An 18,832-nucleotide genomic window follows, 5' to 3' on the forward strand; every position below is an offset into this window, starting at 1 on the left:
TGCACACATTTTTACAAGCTGCTAAGACTCCTCCTATAGGTGGCCATTACTTCCAACTTACTCGGATTTGGTCCACAATCTTGCGGATCTGGGGCTCGAAGCCCATGTCCAGCATACGGTCAGCCTCGTCCAGCACCAAGTAAGTGCAGCGCCGCAGGTTGGTCTTTCCGACCTCCAGGAAGTCAATGAGACGCCCTGGCGTGGCAATGCAAATCTCCGTACCTACAAGATACAGCAGTGGCATGAATCATGCTGCATATTAATGCATTATTTGCACACTTATCCTATTCAATAGGCAAAGCCATGTTGTTATGTTGTTATTGACCAGTTGTCAAAACAATAATCAGGAGATTGCTATATTATTAAATATGTTGACATAAATCAAATATCGTAAGTTATGCAAAACAAAACAACAATGACATAGTAATTGTATAATGCCTTGATGGACTGACAAGGAGTGCCCTTTCATAATAACAGCTTAGTAGATGTGTGAAAGATGAAGAGTCATCGCAACTCACCTCTCTCCAGGTCACGTATCTGAGGCCCCTTGGGGGCCCCTCCGTACACACAGGTGCTCTTGATGCGGGACGACTTCCCATACTCATAGGCCACCTGCTGCACCTGCTGTGCCAGTTCTCGAGTGGGAGCCAGCACGAGGCACTGGAGCAAAGACAAGAGCGCGAGACCCTGAGCAACAACTCCAATGTTTCCATATCACTAACCAACAGTGGATTATTACTGCACAAATGATAACCAGATTAGTCTTATTACATTATGAAGCCATGATCCAAGAGTTTGATTTAAGAGATGCCTTTAAAATATGACCAATCATGGCAAAATAGTAATTGACAATGATGTAGTTTGCCGAAGATAGCTGTGATATATGAATATGGTCTTCAACTCACAATAGGTCCATCGCCTCTCTCCAAGTAAGGCTGGTGGTTGATGTGGACAATAGCAGGAAGGAGATACTATAATGCAGAGACGATATGAGAAGCATCAATATCATGAAGTGACAGATGACCAGGTCCAACTGTCCACCTCTTTATATAAGGAGAGTGGGCTGCTTACTGCCAGAGTCTTCCCAGATCCCGTCTGAGCAATTCCCACCATGTCTCTCCCGCTCAGGGCCAAGGGGAATCCCTGGGCCTGGATGGGAGTGGGTTCCTTGAAGTTCTGGTGCAACAGCACATCCATTACATACTCTAAAACAAAGGGCATACAACGATTTCTGTCAATACCAGGAACAGCTTTGTGAATATGAGCGTAGTGATGTTGCAGGTGCAGTATTATGCTACTCAACGAGGGAACTGTGCCTGATGGAAGTGCGTGACTGGTTTTGGGCAGCCAGATCCTCTGACTGTGATCTCTTTCTTGCGGCGGAATTCCTCCAAATCATACTGAAAATTTAAACCAGAAGCAAATAAAAACCAGAGGCAGTCTAAGATGTGCTGAAATGAAACATGATTCATAAAGGATTTCACTACACATATTCACATAAGGTTAGGTTAAAACCTGAGTCATTCGCTGGATCTCCTGGTTTTCGTTATAGAAGTTCTTTTCGAACTTGGGTAGCTCATCCAGGTTCCATTTCTTCTTCCTGAGTCTTTCTCCAGGATTCCCAAACTTTGGGGGTGGGGGGCTCCTGCGACTGCTGGACCCAAAGCGTGGCCTAGTGGACAGAACGGCACATATGTAACTCACAAGCCGCTTTCCATATTAACCATAAATGTAGGCCTATGCTTCATGTTTCATAAACCATCGCCCTCTGTACTTGTTCGAAAACATTTGAATCATTGACAATAATGAGCTAAACAAATGACACTGTACAGTTTTATTTAAGATGTTTTTTTTATCAGTTTGACGCATTTAACGAAACCAGCTTCTTCTGAAGAACATTTGCGTGTAGGCTACTCATTAGTGACTTTGGAAACGTTTAATATTAGTCTAACTTTGACAACAGTTTTTCTTACCCTCTGTCTCGTCCACGGTCCCTGTCCCCATATGAGCCTCTCATGCTTGGAGTAAATCCTGTCTGTGGTTAAATAAGAAATATTAAAATTGAGTTAATTGAATAAGGGAAATGTATTACTTCGCATTACATGTCTGACAGCGCGGTTTGCTAAAACTTGCAACCTGCAAACGAACACGGCATTCGTGCGCGTGTAACTTTTGCTGTCAGCCTCTTTCTTTCTAACCCTGTTCTATGGATTGTCTTACGGTGTCATTAAATATTCCTCGTTTTACCTTTTATCGTACAATAACTTTAGACAGCAAGCAGGCTGCAGAATATTTTTGTTGAGTTCGAAGATCCACTCCCAATACGTCATGTGAAAATGGAGGAACCTGTACTTGCCATACCCCTTTACAGTTGTAGATTTTACGTAGCATATTTCTGCTGTCAAGTAAACACCGCGGCATAGAGCTGGCATAGAGAATAACTGTGTTGCGGAATTTGCGTAGGGTACTTGCTACGGCCGTGATGTGAATTAGCTAAATTTGACCAGCACAACAGGCACAGAAATACCAGTTTATGCATTTGTGTAATATCCGTGTATACGAATGTGAATAATCTTGGCTGTATCAGGAAATATCAGAAATAATTTTAGTTAGCGTTTTCAGCCATGTACCTTGAGGGAAAAGTTGAGTAACCAATCAAAACGCCGGCGTTGCATCACATGTCCATTAACAGGACGAGGACGTGAAAACGTAACAACAAGGAAGTGGCATTAAGAAGGCAATGGGTAGTTTTATTTTAGCTAGTAGTAGCTACTTTAGTAAACACTAAGCGGTGCCGTAAAATAATATGAGACATCTTGGATATTATCGATGAGGAAATGCCACTTTTCTTGCAGAATCGGCAAATTGATCGCGTGAGCTCAACATCAGAGTTATTCAGCAAGCATTCTCACTTGCAGGTAACTGTTAACGTTTCAGTCATTAGCTCGCTGACATTTGTGAAGCTAATATTACAGAGGAAGTGGAATTATTTGATAGATAATGGTTCAGTGCGCTTCGTTTGGCGGAGTTATGTTGATCCTTTGACAGGCTGTGTTTGTCTTTATCCTCAGGATGCATAACTGCTAAATTACTGTCGTGATTGTACTCAAACTATGTGTTGTAATCCCGTAGGAAAACGCTCGTGTGTTCCGTAGCAAGACACCGACTACTGTCGACCCGAAGTGCCTGTTATATGTGCAGCAACGAGAGTTTGCAGCCACAATTCCATTAGACAGTGAGTTTCATAACCATGTTCCAAAAATGTTTGCATTGGAATTTAATCCAATTCCTCGGCAGATGGTATCAACTGTGTTTGTGTGTCCACAGAATCTGTCACTATCATTGGGTCTGCAGATGCAACCACCTGTCACTTAGTAGTTTTGCGACACACGGGTAAAATTTAAAAAAAAAAACTACACAAAAGCAATATCATCTAGCTAAGGATATCATCGTGGAATGTGTATTTCTAATCAGTAATCAGTGTGTGTTTATATGAAGGGAGTGGCGCAACATGTTTGGCTCACTGTGATGGCTCCAGGACGTGGTCCGAGGTGCCCCTCATAGTGAAGGCTGTCACCTCCTTAACCGGTGCTGTGAAGGATGGCAGGTAACGTTATGCTACCCTGGCTTTACAGTTTGGAGAACTATCATATGAATTATCTCATTTAAATGGTAGATATTCAGCAATTACTAATACACCAAGCTATATTATAATCAGCAGACTGAAAGTAGAAGAAACCTTTTGGAATTTGATTTAATCTTTTCTTTTGGCAGCTTGTGCATTTCCTTGATATTGTGTTGTCTCTATTTTGTTTCAAGATATGAGCTTCACCTGGTTGGGGGATTTGATGATGAATCACAAACATCCCACAAACTCAGCCTTAGTCTTTTGGGTGCGATACACTCTCACTTTTACAGTGGTTTGATTCAAAAGCCAAGCCAGATTCACTCCTGTTACATTTGAGTGTGTGCATGTGTGTGTTTAATGTGTACTTTACTTTTCATCATATTTCAGCGGCCTTTCAGAAACAGCAGGAGGAGATCCATCTCGAGACATGTTGCATCACAGGTCAGCGGTTTCCCTTGCTCTTTACACTGACCCTCATTTCTTGATTTTCTCTGGTTCTTAATCAGACTGACCTTTCATCTCTTACAGAAATGAACGACGAGGTTGTAGAGGGGGTTCATCGTCCAGTGGTGTATGGAATAGGTATAACTCCACTCTACTACCACACATATTCAAAAGAAGATGCAAAGCTCAATGTAGAGATCCAAATGGCACTAGGCGTAACTGCTGGCAGAACTGCTTTAGCACCGTGCTTATGACAGATGAAGAAATGCTTTTGGTATTTATGCACCCAAGTCCAAGGCTCAAATAGAAGGCGTACATAAGCTGGCTAAGAAAACATGGAATTTAAAGAAATGCTGATCAGACTAGCTCTCGTAATCCTCACACAATGATGGCAATTCCTGCCAGCATTCTGCACAAAGACAACCAGGAGAATTCCACCAGAGCATAGCGCTGAAGCAGGAGGGGCCACAACCTGCAGTAATTCTCTTTCCTCCTCTTCCCCATGCTCTGGGAATGCACAAGTACATTTGGGTGATGCTTGTAAAGCGTGTAGAGGGTAGTGTTTTCCTCGTCCTGCCTTGTTGTGGTTCAGCTTTGCCCTGGGCTCTCTGTGCAACTCAACAGGCATCGGTTTCTCTCTGCAGGAGTGAATGTAAAAACGGGCGAGGTGTTCCCGGCCTCGTTTCCAACCCGAGGGCCAGCAGAGGACCTGCGCTCAGCACGCACCTTCACCGGGGGACAGGTAATCACCAAGCAACAGGACAAAGGGGAGACGTGTAGAATTCTGTATTTTTTGAGTCTGGGGATGCCCGGTTCTAGGTCACTTTTTAGGGTTAGGGTTATTTAAAACTACACCTTCAAGAACAAGATAAGATGACAATGCTCTAGTCTAGCCCTTGCTGTATCATCTCATAAGTGGTTGTGTGTTTTTCTGGCACCATTAAGGGCCATTTACACCAAGACTATAACGATAACAGCAAACAAGTATTGCACTATATGAATGACAGCGTCCACCTAAAATGATAACATCACTAATATCGTTATAGTTACAGTTATCTTTATAGTTTCTGTTCCTGGTGTGAATGGCCCTTAAGACTATGTACTGTATATGGTGGTATACTGAGGAAAACCAGTTGGCTTTGATTGAAATGTTGGTTTGTTATGTTCAGATGGTTGAGATCTATGACTCAAGCAAGGAACAAGTGGAAATAGGCCCATGCAAGTGGACACCCAACAGGGACATTGCCTTCTGGTTGGCACAGGATGATGACACCATCTTACAGGTATGAAGAAGCGGTAAACGTTTCTCACTTAAACTAACCCAGTGGCCTTAGAGGTATTCATTTCTTTTTGTGTTTATATACACCACTAAACAGACTGCTGTTTGCACACAAAAACTGGTATTGATTCTTCTTCCCAATACTCATTGGAAGCTCGTTTTCTGTGTGTTTGTGTCTTGTGTCCAGTACCTGTCTACGTCCCCGATGGCTGAGCCTCCACACTTTGTGCAGCACATCAAGTCCACCATCCAGTTCCTGCTGAACCACCCCACCGCAGACAGCCTCTTCCCCGGTGGCCAGCCCCAGGTCTTCAGGCGCACGCAGCAGGGAGGGTGGGACTGCAGTCCTCCTCCTTCTCCCCAGCAGCAGCAGCAGCAGTAGCAGCGTGCCGACGACAGCCCCTCTGGAGGAACTGTGGAGCTCTCATTCACTCCTTAAACCCCTGAAAATCACTGTGACCTTCTCACACACACACACACACACACACGATTGATTATGTTTGAATGGACAAGCACAGGTCTTCTGAATGCGTGCATTTCTAATCGGACCCCTTGCATGGAGAAGAGTGTGCCCCCTCTGGACCAGAGCGTGTCCACTGTCAGGACCGTGAGCAAAAATTACCATGAATCCTTTTTCCCCAATCTCCAGTTCAAAGTCATTGAAAATATGGCAAGAATGGTAGAGGCATCTAATTTGTCCTCAAGAATGTCCAGTTTTGGGCTATTGTCACATACGTTACACCTACTTGGGCCTTAAGACCAATCAGCATTTTTATTGGAAGTGCTTTGTGTCGACCATATTGATTCACTTACACCATTTCTTGAATAACAGGAAGATCTGCTAATGATAAATCACTAGTCATACCAGATTCTGAATAGAAAAACCTGGGCCTCGTGCACCATTAAGTTCCTTTCAGAGTATCAAAGGCTAATGATTAGCAACATTATATGGATACTTTCAGAGATCATTCATCTTGAGTCTTTGTGCAACATTTCGTGTGTTACTGCTGTATGTGGTGTCCAAGTCATGAAGCCAGCATGGTAAATGCTATCTGGACTTGAGCTCTGTGCAATAACTGCATTTCAGTGTGTCGACTCAGTGTTCCACACTGAAACACGGTTGAAGATCTCAAGTATCTCAATTAAATTCCTATCTTCAGTGGAAGACCACACACACAACATAATGTAGCTGATTTCAAAGCAACTTCATAACTTTCATCTTCAAATGCCTATAAATGAAGAAAAAGAAATCTATTTGAAAGTAAGTGTATTCACTTGAAACTGTACCTGGATCAGTTCATCTAGACATGTATAGTAAATACAGTAAATACAACTGAGATTCTGTGTTGGTTCATGTTTCCTCTACTCGTCTAAAGAAACGTATTTATTCATGCAGATTCAAAAGTGAAATGTCTAAGTCTTTTAAAAAAAATGTTGTTGGTGCATATTTCATAAAAGATAAAAGTAAACAGTTACACCCACTTTTGGTGCAATGGAAAAAAAAACTTATTTGTGCCAACAATGCATTTATTATGAAATTAATTCCATAATATTATACTTTACTTCATCTGGATGTAAAGTTCCTTTCTGATGTGCGCAGGGCTGGAGAGGGACACTAAATGCTCAAGATAGGAATAGCTCTAATACAAAATTATAATCACCCTGTTGCTGACAATGAAATCATGTAATGATCAGTTGCAGAGGCGGATAGAGTACACAGCTGCATTACTTGAGTAAAAGTACAGATACCCTTTGCTAAATTTTACTCAAGTACAAGTAAAAGTACAACAGTCAGATGTCTACTTAAGTAAAAGTACTTGAGTATCAAGAGTACAAGAGTAGCCTACATTTTCTAAATATTGCATTACTACTGCCACAGTGCTTACATTTATGTACAGAAACGTCCTACATGGAGTTATGAAAAATGTTAATGTTACTACCTTGGAAAATGTAAAAGGAATTGAAAGTAAAATCAAGTCATTTTCATCTTTTTACCATGTTGCCAGGGATGGGCAGTATTTCTAATACATGTATTTAAAATACGTATTTCAAATACAAAATACTATGAAAACTATCATTAACTTGTTCAGAAAATTGAAATAGTCTGGTGAGGTGGGGCCACAGGTTTGCACATTCCCGGGATGGATCTGCTGCGTCTTCATCCATTGTTTCGTCTATGGTTTCGTCTCTTATCTAAATCTGACAATGGAGTTGACTTTGGCGGAAAGCTGAAGGTTATTGTTGATAGGCTGTCCCAATCAGTGGCGCCTGCACAATCCAATCACGTTTGAGAGGGAAACAACAAATTGAGGGTTTCCGAGATTTTTTTTAGAAGAAGTAACGGGTACTCACGGTTATGGATAGAAATGTAGTGGAGTAAAGAGTACAATATTTGCCTCTCAAATGTACTTGAGTAAAGTCATGAGTACTCCCCAAAAATGATACTCGAGTAAAGTACAGATCCCTCAAAATTGTACTCAAGTACTGTACTCAAGTAAATTACATTACATTTTTACATTACATTACATTTGGCTGACGCTTTTTTAACCAAAGCGACTAACATGGTAAACAATAAGTTTTAGAACAATTCTCACAATTTTAGGACAGTTTAAAAAAAAACACATTAGAGTACAGTAAGAATAAGTGCGTCGGTGAGTGCTGTATTTTAACAGTTACTTGTCAGTTTAACGGCTGGTGAGTGCTAGGATCAGTAAGACTTGTTGTACTTGTTGTAAGTGTTGCTATGAGAGTAGATGTTCTCTAAAGAGCTGGGTCTTCAGGAGTTTTTTGAAAGTGGAAAAGGATGTCCCTGCCCTTGTAGGAACTGGCAGTGTGTTCCACCAACGAGGAACAACAGATGAGAAAAGTTTGGATTGGCTTGAGCGTACCGGTGGTAGAGCTAGACGTCGTTCGTCAGAGGAGCGCAGCGGTCTGGAGGTAGTGTAAGTCTGTATGAGGGCATTCAAGTAGGTGGGAGCAGAACCGGAGACTACTTTGTAGGCAAGCGTTAGAGACTTGAATTTGATACGGGCCGCCATAGGTAGCCAGTGTAGCTGGATGAGCAGCGGAGTAACATGTGCCCTTTTGGGTTGGTTGTAGACCAGGCGCGCCGCCGCGTTCTGTATCATCTGAAGTGGTTTCACTGCGCAGGCTGGGAGACCTGTCAGGAGGGCATTGCAGTAGTCGAGTCGTGAGATGACTATTGCCTGAACCAGAAGTTGGGTAGCATCTTGAGTCAAGTAAGTCCTGATTTTCCGTATGTTGTAGAGTGCGAAACGGCATGACCGGGCGACTGAGGCAACATGATCTGAGAAGTTTAGTTGGTTGTCGAGAACAACTCCTAGATTTTTTGCAGTCCTGGTCGGTGAAACAGACAGGGAGTCAAATTTGATGTTGATGTCGTGGTGTATGGTAGGTTTAGCTGGGATGACCAGCAGTTCAGTCTTTGAGAGGTTCAGCTGGAGGTGGTGTGCCTTCATCCATGTAGCTATGTCTGAAAGGCAATCTGAGATCCGTGCTGAAACCAGGGGGTCGTCAGGTGGAAAGGACAGATAGAGCTGTGTGTCGTCTGCATAGCAGTGGTATGAGAAGCCGTGCGAACGGATAATCTGTCCCAAGGAGGTGGTGTAGATAGCAAAGAGGAGGGGGCCCAGCACTGAGCCCTGGGGGACCCCTGTGGTGAGATGGTGAGGTGCAGATAGCTGACCAAGCCATGATACGTTAAACGAGCGTCCTGTGAGGTAGGATTCAAACCAGGAGAGAGCAGCTCCGGAGATTCCCATGTCAGCGAGTATAGAGAGAAGGATACGGTGATTAACCGTGTCAAAGGCAGCCGATAAGTCAAGCAGAATGAGTACTGATGATCGAGCGGTCGCCCTGGCTTCTTTTAAGGCTTCTGTTACAGACAGCAGAGCCGTTTCGGTAGAGTGGCCGCTTTTGGACCCAGACTGATTTGGATCCAGAAGGTTGTTCTGTGAAAGGAAGTCAGAGACCTGTTTGGAGACTGCTCGTTCAATGCCTTTGGATAGGAAAGGCAGTAGTGAGACAGGGCGGTAGTTTTCGACTTGAGCAGGGTTGAGAGAAGCTTTCTTAAGTAACGGTGTTACCCGGGCCATTTTGAACGCTGTTGGAAATGTGCCGGAGGTTAACGAGGCATTGATCACATGTGTGATAGCTGGAGCGATGGTCGGGCTGATGGACTGAAGTAGGCTCGTAGGTATAGGGTCCAGCGAGCATGTGGTAGGACGGCTGCATGTCAGGAGTCTGGACACTTCACTCTCGGAGAGAGGCGTGAATGCTGAAAAAGATGTTCCAGCAGTCCCTAGAGGTTGTAGGAGTGCGGTATCTGAGTCAGATGCGTTGAGTGGGCATGTAGAGAATTGACTGCTGATTGCCGCCACTTTGTTTGTAAAAAATGAGGCGAGGATATCTGCAGTAAGGCTGGATGGAGGAGGAGGCAGCTGAGGGTTGAGTAGCGATTTGAAGGTTGAGAAAAGTTTTCGAGTGTCTGTAGCACTGTTGATTTTGTCATTGTAGAAAGCAGTCTTAGCAGCAGTGATGCTGGCTGAGAAGGAGGTCAGGAGTGTCTGATGTCGTCAGCTAGTTTGGATTTGTGCCATTTCCTCTCCGCGGCTCTGAGTTTGGTGCGCTGCGATCGGAGGGTATCATTTAGCCATGGATGAGAATGTTTGGATCGAGCTGGCCTTGTGGTAAGAGGGCACAGCTCGTCTAGACACGAGGTCAGTGTGGAGCAGAGCGAGTCAGTGGCTTCATTAACCTCCAGAGAGGAGAAGGTGTTGAGTGGAGGTAGACCGGAGGCAACCACAGAGGAGAAGTGCGTTGGAGACAGGTTCCGGATGTTGCGGCGGAACGTGACCATCGGCTGAGGAGCCGGAGGCTGTTCTGTCAGGCTGACGTTGAACTGGATGAAGAAGTGGTCAGAAAGATGGAGGCGTCACCATGAGGGTGTCTGTGCTGCAGTTCCGAGTGAAAATCAAGTCAAGCTCTTTGCCAGCTTTGTGAGTCGGTGGGCTTTGAACCAGTTTGAGGTCAAAGGAGTGGAACAGGGCCAAAAAGTCCGCTGAGCCTGGGGCATCTAAGTGGATGTTCATATCACCGAGAACAAGAAGCGGACAGTCATGCTCAGGGATGGAGGATAGCAGAGTGTCAAGTTCGTCAATAAAGTCGCCTAGTTGGCCTGGAGGGCGGTAGATGACCAGCACGTAGAGTTTTGCTGGGGCGATCACTGTGATGGCATGGAATTCGAATGAGACATATTTGTTTGAAGGCAGTAGCGGGGTGAATTTCCATTTGTTGGAGATCAGCAGGCCCGTCCCGCCTCCTCGTCCAGATAGGCGAGGGGTGTGGGATAGTGTAAGGTTAGTGGAGAGTGCAGCCGGGGTGGCAGTGTTCTCTGGTTTGATCCAAGTCTCAGTGAGAGCAAGGAGTTCCAATGAAAGGTGGTTGGCATAGCCAGCTATGAAGTCCGTTTTGTTGACTGCGGATTGACAGTTCCACAAGCCCATGGAGAAGGAGGTTTCTGTCGGTGAGGACCGTTTAAGTTCCTGGAGGCGATTTCTGCCCCTTTTGGCATGATGCCGTTTTCTGCAATGGCTGGTGATAACAGATATGGCGGAACGGCACATTTTGCCGTTGTCGGTGCCTGTGCTCGGTGAACTTGCACAGGTAAACTTGCTTGTCTTGACCGCGTTCGTCTTAACCGAGGCTGGCTGAAACGAGGGCTGCCGCTTATGCTGACTCTTCAGCGGCCGCCACTAATTTTATGCTGCTACGAATTGCATGCAGCTGTCCTCCTATCTCACTAATGATGCATCAGCGTAGACCGCCCTCTGACGTTCGCACAGCTTAGATTGTTCAAAAGGGTGTTAATTACTGTCAACTGAAAGTAAATGTACTCCGTTACTGTCCGGCTCTGATCAGTTGCTAGTTTGACATTTTTTAATTCTATTGACATTATGATTCAAGTTGTCAAAATTATATTGACAGACAGTGCAGTTTTTGTAGTCAAGAGGCTCTACGTGCTGAGTAGTTACCAGTGAAGGCGAGTAGCACTTGAATCAGTTACTTCAGCAGCCATCTTGGTTTGATTTAATAGGAAATAGATCAATGTAACTGTGACTTTAAGGTAAGTTTGTTTGGTTAAATGTTTTCGTAATATTTCCACATTGCAAATCACAAGTTCCTAATTGTGTTGATAGGTTTAATGGTTCCAATTCTTGCATCATACTTGCTATTGCTTTGACACAAAACGTATATATTTCAGTTGTGTAGCCTTTTAAAACATATGATCTTGGAAGCCGTGTTTTGGCAATATCTTGGAAAGTATTCATAGCCAGCCGAACAGCCCGCAAGACAAATGTTCTCAGATTAGATTAGATTAAATTCAACTTTAAAATGTCATTGTGCAGAGTACCAGTTTCACTTTAAGTGAAACTGGTACTTAAAAATCACTTAAAGTAGTCATACAGTAGGCCTATATTCATTTACATGTAAATCAAAAAGTAACTTCACATCCAAATGAAGTGTTATATTTTTTAATTAATTTCATAATAAATGCATTGTTGGCAAAAATAAATAAAACATTTAATTTATTTTATATTGTACTTTATTGAAACAAGCACCAACTACATCAGTCAAACTACTTACACACCCATTGCACTTTGAATCAGCAGTGAAGGATTTATGTAGCAGTTTGTAATTACAAAACCATTCGTTCTGAGTGTGTGAACCAACTAACGAATGGTTTTGAAATTACTACTGAAAACAATTATTTTATTTTTTTCTGTGCATATGCAAACAGTAACAACTTTTTTTTAAAAAACAACTATTGTTATAAGCTAGTGCAATCATGATCAGGTGACATTCAGTTTTACTGCTGTGTTAAACTGTTAGTAAGAACCACCCACAGTATAAGCACCACCCATTTTTCAGTGGAGACATTCTCCATGTCACCACTTCCACTGCAAATCTGAGCACTGAAGAAAAGGTATTTTCTTTTTTAATTTGTTTCAAAGATTCTTATTCCTCAAAGATATTTTCCTACTCTTCATAACAAAATCGTGCATTATGAGAGTGAAAACTGCAGACTGCAAACTTTTGTTGCGTCTGTAGATAACATATTGTTTATGTGTTAAGTGGGTCATATTGCAACAAATGTGATTCCAGCATTCTATCTGGCCAGTGTTTAGAAATCGTAGCTCTGATTTGTTTTGGTTTGTTATATTTGATCTTATTGTCCTCTATTTCCTTCTATATCTGCAATTGTAGAGAATACAAGTCAATATAGTCAATAAGTAACAGTCTTTGTACTTTGTACTCAACATGTGATATTTTAATGGAGGGTTATGATGTGACAAACACCATACAATTTGCATTAGAGTACCATCTCAGATAATAAAGATCAGGTAATAGAAAACGTACAAATATTTTTAACTTGTTTTTTGTCTCAAGAGGTTCAAGAGGCTTTACAGTACATGAGATGACCAGTGAGTGTAGACAAGTGGCACCTGAATCAAGTTCAATTGCTGTGTGTCTCTTTAAGAGATTCCAGGTAAGCTGTCACACCTTCAGCAGCCACCTTATGATTTGATTTACAGGAAATAGATCTTCCCGTAAGAGCCTTGAAAATAGAGCTGTAAATAGATACTTCAAGGTAAGTTTGTTTATTTAAAACCTTTTTTGTTGTCTTTCAAAGCGTCTGTCAAATACTGTACCATACATTTACATCTTTCCATGTTGCATCTTTCTTACTATTGCTTTGACCCTCATTTTGTATCAAAGGCTTTGACACAAAATGAGGAGAAGCACTCTCACCAGCCAAAGGAATGTCAAACAATCAATATTAGCTGTGCTGTTGTGTTGCTTTTGTTGCTTTTGTGCATGTAAATGAATGATGAACTGGTACAGATTTTATTTGTCCTTATTACTATCATTTCTAAGGTGAACTGACTCACTAGTTAACCATCTCATATCAACATGCATCTGACATTTTAAAAATGTTTTTACATTCATAAAATTCATATAACAACTGAATCTCTATTTCTCAAACTGGTTACCACACGAGATCAATGCATAAATGGGTGTCTGGGTCATTTAACATCAAATTTGCTATCAAAATAAACTAAGGTTATTAAGTCCATAAAATCAAAAGAAACCAAGGCTCTGTAGAAAAAAGATTAAGATAACTATTTTAATAGGCACCATGTAGGCTACTGTATGGGTTAAACAAACAGTCTACCATAGTCACAATCAGGGTTCATTGCGAGTCAACAGTTTTCAAAGAATTTCATGTGGCCAGCAGGGGGCCTCATCCCCAAAAGAACAGTAAGAAGAAGGCAGGAGTTACAGAGCATGTCAGGAGATAACCTTGTGTATATCATAAACGTTTTAGAGTGGGACTGGGAAATGTTTATATATAATATATATAATAATGTTAATATTTGAGGGCTTAGTCTTTTTTACTGAAGTGCTGCACTGTGTCACTGTCTGTCTCTCTCTCTCTCTCTCTCTCTCTCTCTCTCTCTCTCTCTCTCTCTCTCTCTCTCTCTCTCTCTCTCTCTCTCTCTCTCTCTCTCTCCTCACTATGAACTACCTCTGCAGGGTTATTAAGAGACTTCATTGCCTTAAGATTCCCCATGGATTTTTGAGTTCCTTGGACATTGCGCAGTCCCATGATGGCGACTGGTGGCTCTTCTGCACAGGGTGTGTATACTGTAAAACTAATTGTTATGGTTGGAACCAATATGTTGATAATTTTTTAATTGTTTTATGAAGGAATTATGCTACAAATACTACATGAATTAATTGCTATACATTTATTTTCCAAAAATAATTTTTACTAGATGATCGGAGGGTTGTACTTTTGGGGAAGATAGGAGCTGGGAAGAGCTCCTTGGCCAACAGACTCCTGGGCGGCAAGGCTTTCAAGAAAGAAGAAGCAGGACTCTGTGTGCGGAGACAGGGAGAACATGCTGGAAGGAAACTGACTGTGGTGGACACACCTGGATGGGACAGGGTGTCTGTGCAACGCACACCTGAACACATCAAACAGGAGATCATACGAAGCACCTCACTTTGTCTACCAGGACCTCATGCCCTGCTCCTGGTTCTTCCCATATCCATGGATGGAGATCCTCCCTCAGCAAATGAGATGAAATCAGCCTCCCATCATGTAGAGCTGCTGTCACCCAGGGCCTGGAGACACACCATGGTGCTGTTTGTCTGTAAGGATGAGATGGAGAAGTCTGTCATTGATCGGCATGTGCAGGGTGCCAAGAAGCTCACTGACAAATGTGAAGGGAGGTTCTTCATACTGGAGAGAGACAATGAAGTCTCCCACCTGCTACAGAAGATAGAGGACATTGTAGAGCAGAACTGTGGAGATTTCCTGATACCCCAAGTCTACTACGAGGTGTTTGAGAAGAGAATGCCAAGTGGGATTGTAGAACAAAGCAAGATGTATGAGAGGAGAGAGGAGGAACTCAAGGAGAAGTATAAAGAGAAACTTCAGAAGATGGAGGCAGAAAGAGATAAGGCATTAAGAAGACGTGGAAGCTTTGAACTCTTACCACCGACCAGTGAGTATAATGTCTTTATTTATTTTGTTCATATACAACCACTTCATGCCTAAATATACAAATTGAACATCAATAATAACCAAATTATAGTCATGAAGTGCTTGTATACAAACACACAATCCGTGAAGGGGTATCCCACATGTAATGCCACTACAACTTTTGCCCTTTTTTCCCATTTACAGTGTCTGACACAAGCAAAATCCAGCATCAGGATTCTGAGATAGAGAAGATTGAATTGCAACCTCTGAAACAGGGTTACCATGAGGAATTTGTAACAATTCCGAGATATTATATTAAGATGTTAATGGTCATAATGGCGGCTGTCGTGGGAGCATTTGTGGGGGCAATTGGGGGAGCAGATAAAGGAGCTCTGGGATCATGTACAGGGATGGCCAGTGGCTTTTTAATTGGCCTGTTAATGGGCTTATTGGTAATTGGAGTAACTAAGTTGGTAAAAGGTAACACCAGCTTAACTCTAGTCTTTGGAGGTACAGACCAGAATCCTCAAGAAAAAATGCAGGGTCCAAGGGACGGTTCACATTCTCCTAAAACATGTAAAAAGGAGAAAGAACAGTGACACCATGTGCTGCAATTTTCTGTCCACGTTAGGGCTGTAACATATACACCAACATCACGATTCGGTTTGTATCACGATATTTGACCCACGGTTCGATACGATCCTTGATTTTTATTTTTTTTTTTGGGGGGGGGGGGGGGGGGGCTAGACATTTGATTAAATACCAGAGGATTACAGTATAATATATAGTAGGCTATAATATATCTGTACTGATTGGACTGTTCAGTTTTCCCATGTGTGTTTCAAGGTAATACTTGTTCTCCTTGGGACAGGCCCTTTTGGGAAACGTTGGTATTGAGATGATCAGAATGCAAGAGTTTTAAACAAATATGTAGCATGCTAATGATGCTAAGCGGATTTAATAGTAATTTAGCTAGTCGTCTTCTATGCGTCCTTGTTTTCATGATTGTGAATGCTTTATTTGGATTGTGTTGGCTGAGTCGTGTTCATTGAGCAGGAGAGGGAGGGAGCGCGAGAGAGAGATCGGGGCAAGGAGAGGGGGTTTACTTCTATACTGTTTGGTAAAGTTGAATAGGCCTACATAGTCTACAATGAAAGCAAGGAGAGGTATGAAATTATATTTATTTATTTATTTATTTTTGGACAACGTAGGCTACCGGTAAGTAAAGCGGGAGATGTGTGTTGCTTATGCGGCCGCGTAAGCTGCAAAGCATGCGTGAAACACTAGAAAGGGTGTGTTGCGGTTTTGCCTTTTCACACTGCGACACAGTAGCCTATCGTGGATATGAGTGTCGCGATTTCGGTTTTGAATCGCGTTACAGCCCTAGTCCACGTGCACGTGGATTGTGTACCTGTACAGTTTATTACCATTTCAACTGCAGAAACAAGAATGTGTGTTTCCAGTGTCACAGAAAACAAAATTGAGCTAATGGTAACTTGGGGACAAACACACATTTTACAAAAAAAAAAAAAAAATTAAAGTCATTTTGTAGTAGCCTGGCGAGCCAGACCCACATTAAAATGTATTGTCTGGGCACTCGCCGTTCGCAGTGCTCAGTCCGAGGGGCGGGATAATCAGTTGTCTTTCAAATTCCCTCTGCACGCAATAGGATATTTGTTTTCAAGTAGCAGGGAATAGGCCTTTATCACGGCAGCTGAAGCAGGGCTGTTCACTTTCCTGTTGGCAGGCAAACCACAGGTGTTCCTAAAAACATTAACGAGGCCTCTGGTTGAAGTAACTGTGGCCGAATCTGACACTTAATTAGAAACACCTGTGCTCACACAGGAACAGGGCTGTTCACTTCCTACTTCGGCTGCCGTGATAAAGGCCTATTCAAGCCAAACCGTTGCAACTCTGCCATCAATCATTATGTTAAGCCCACCAAACGACTCTATACACGATTTCAATGCCTGATTAAGTTTCGATTCTAGAGCTCACAAGCCAACGGAGAGTTGCTAGACTAGTCCTAGCGCTAGGGGCGCGTCTAGATTTCTAGGCTAATTTTGTAGAGCATTATGCAAAAGTCTGATTCATTTTTACAGTGCATGAAAATGCACTGTTCTGTTATCCGAAGTCTTCTTCTTCTTATTCTTCCCACCAAATTTCTGCGTCTAATTCAGCTTCAACCGTTTAACGTAGAAACTTCGTTCAAACTTTGTAACGTAGGTCTTGAAAAGGAGACTTGAGGAATGTATTTTTCACTTTTGTAAACTTTATACTTTTTGAGATATTAATAAAAAACAAGCTTATTTTTCCCCATAGACTTTGTATGGGGACTATGACATCATAATGGGCTAATTAACTTGATTTGCACCTGTATCAACTTCCAGCTGCTCAACTAGGTCCCATCAAAAAGCTAGTTAAACTGATTGCACCTGTATCAACTGCTTTCTGCTCAATTAGGCCAACTCTCTCTGTGTGTCTCCATTCTACAAGGATATAAGGCACATTCCATCCAACTTTCTATCCATTCATCCTCTTCAAACCATTCACTCATCTACCCATTAAACTATCCCATCAACATTCATTAAACAATCTGCCTATCAACATCCATTCAACTTTCTGTCTATCAACATCCATTACACTATCTATATTTAACTTTTAAACTATACTCTGTCTCAGGCTTTAAACATACAATCTGGCTCTACAGATCCTGTTCAACTATTTCCTCTGCCCACAACTGTTTCAAAATAAATGTCCTCACTACAATAATTCACTATTAAATAATTACTATTTATATAATAACTATTTAAACTACTGAACTATTTAACTGTTCAGCCATTTCAACTGTCAGTTGTTATCAACTATGACTTCTGCCAACTGTTATCAAATAAAAGTTTGTTTTGCATTTTATGTTAATATATATGTTTATATTTTCATGCACTGGTAATTTCCTCGAAATTACATTTTCTAGTTATTTTTAAAGTATCTGCATTGGTTTTGAATGTTTCAACCGGAATTCCTCTAGGAACAGACTGAAAGGGTCTATACTATTAATGTAAAATGTAAATCAGGTTTCTAGACCAAGTATACTTGTGTATACAAGGAATTTGGTCTCTGCATATATCCCATCAGTAAATTAGTGTGAACACAGAGTGAGGGGAAGCACACACTAACCCGGAGCAGTGAGCTGCCTTGCTACAGCGGCGCTCAGGGAGCAGTGAGGGGTCAAGGGGACTTTAGCCGTTCCCACTGGTCGGATCGAACTTGCAACCCTCCGTTTCCAAGCCTGAAGCCCTAACCAGTAGGCCATGACTGCCCCCTATTAAGACTGCTAATGTACATATTATGAAATGTGATGTGTGTATATATATATATATATATGAATTAATTTATGTTGTTGATAGCTACTTTATGTTTATATTTATTCTCATTAAATTAGCTTGGTCCCAAAATGGTCTGTGCATATTTGCAATTGGTCTGTGTATATTATTAGTTGAATTGCACTGAACTGAATATACTCCTTCTAACTTTACCATTGGATTTCATTGTGTGCATTCTCTGAATAAGGAACACTTGTGTATATTCAATTTTAGTAATACATTGTGCCCTCTCTCACCCCTGGCGCATCTAAATGTTTTTGAGATCAGTGCAATTATCATTAATCCACCAGATGCCCATGTTGTGTGAACCTTGCACATTCACGGGGCATGTCGATGAAAAAATATGAGATGTGATCAGGCGCATGGCATGATTCAACATTCAGAAATAGCTATGATGACGCAACCCTTTGTGTAATATAGACACATGCCCTCACTCTTCACCGGAGTGTTTACACTGTGAGGAGTGGCAAGTGAAGTAACTGTAGCCTAATACAGTTCATTCAACGTTCAGGTATGTAGGTTCA

The 18,832-nt window shown here is 42.0% G+C and overlaps 3 protein-coding genes across 7 annotated transcripts in view; 2 read left to right on the forward strand and 1 right to left on the reverse strand.

Annotated features, from left to right (window-relative positions):
- The window catches only part of ddx17 (DEAD-box helicase 17), a 10,034-nt gene extending 7,627 nt beyond the window's left edge, over positions 1-2,407 (reverse strand). The window contains exons 1-8 of one of the 2 annotated variants that reach the window (XM_042103078.1): positions 2,248-2,407; positions 1,974-2,035; positions 1,516-1,672; positions 1,304-1,400; positions 1,072-1,205; positions 906-971; positions 519-660; positions 62-222 (exon numbers count right to left, since the gene is read on the reverse strand). In XM_042103078.1, coding sequence (XP_041959012.1) covers positions 62-222; positions 519-660; positions 906-971; positions 1,072-1,205; positions 1,304-1,400; positions 1,516-1,672; positions 1,974-2,017 — 801 coding nt within the window. In that variant the 5' untranslated portion in view covers positions 2,018-2,035; positions 2,248-2,407. Of the gene's footprint in view, positions 1-61; positions 223-518; positions 661-905; positions 972-1,071; positions 1,206-1,303; positions 1,401-1,515; positions 1,673-1,973; positions 2,038-2,247 lie in introns of both variants that reach the window. The other variant, XM_042103077.1, reaches the window with a different exon arrangement.
- Positions 2,408-2,670: 263 nt separating this feature from the next.
- Positions 2,671-6,693, forward strand: ntan1 (N-terminal asparagine amidase). The gene is made up of 10 exons (XM_042103145.1): positions 2,671-2,918; positions 3,133-3,235; positions 3,328-3,393; positions 3,499-3,607; positions 3,820-3,893; positions 4,016-4,069; positions 4,157-4,210; positions 4,717-4,814; positions 5,242-5,355; positions 5,539-6,693. Exons 1-10 carry the CDS (start codon positions 2,838-2,840, stop codon positions 5,731-5,733), a joined length of 948 nt encoding a protein of 315 aa, XP_041959079.1. The 5' UTR covers positions 2,671-2,837; the 3' UTR covers positions 5,734-6,693.
- A 4,601-nt stretch (positions 6,694-11,294) lies between these two features.
- On the forward strand, positions 11,295-16,070 carry LOC121718211 (GTPase IMAP family member 4-like). 4 transcript variants are annotated; one of them, XM_042103133.1, is made up of 5 exons: positions 11,295-11,496; positions 12,822-12,921; positions 13,971-14,072; positions 14,213-14,947; positions 15,130-16,070. In XM_042103133.1, exons 3-5 carry the CDS (start codon positions 14,042-14,044, stop codon positions 15,522-15,524), a joined length of 1,161 nt encoding a protein of 386 aa, XP_041959067.1. In that variant the 5' UTR covers positions 11,295-11,496; positions 12,822-12,921; positions 13,971-14,041; the 3' UTR covers positions 15,525-16,070. The 4 variants fall into 4 exon arrangements, with proteins under 4 accessions (XP_041959067.1, XP_041959066.1, XP_041959068.1 ...); XM_042103132.1 differs by lacking the exon at positions 11,295-11,496 and adding an exon at positions 12,306-12,357; XM_042103134.1 differs by lacking the exons at positions 11,295-11,496; positions 12,822-12,921 and adding exons at positions 12,339-12,357; positions 12,968-13,023.
- Positions 16,071-18,832: the final 2,762 nt, after the last annotated feature.

This window comes from Alosa sapidissima, chromosome 9 (genome assembly GCF_018492685.1).
Source record: "Alosa sapidissima isolate fAloSap1 chromosome 9, fAloSap1.pri, whole genome shotgun sequence".
In the NCBI taxonomy this organism is placed as follows: Eukaryota; Metazoa; Chordata; class Actinopteri; order Clupeiformes; family Clupeidae; genus Alosa; species Alosa sapidissima.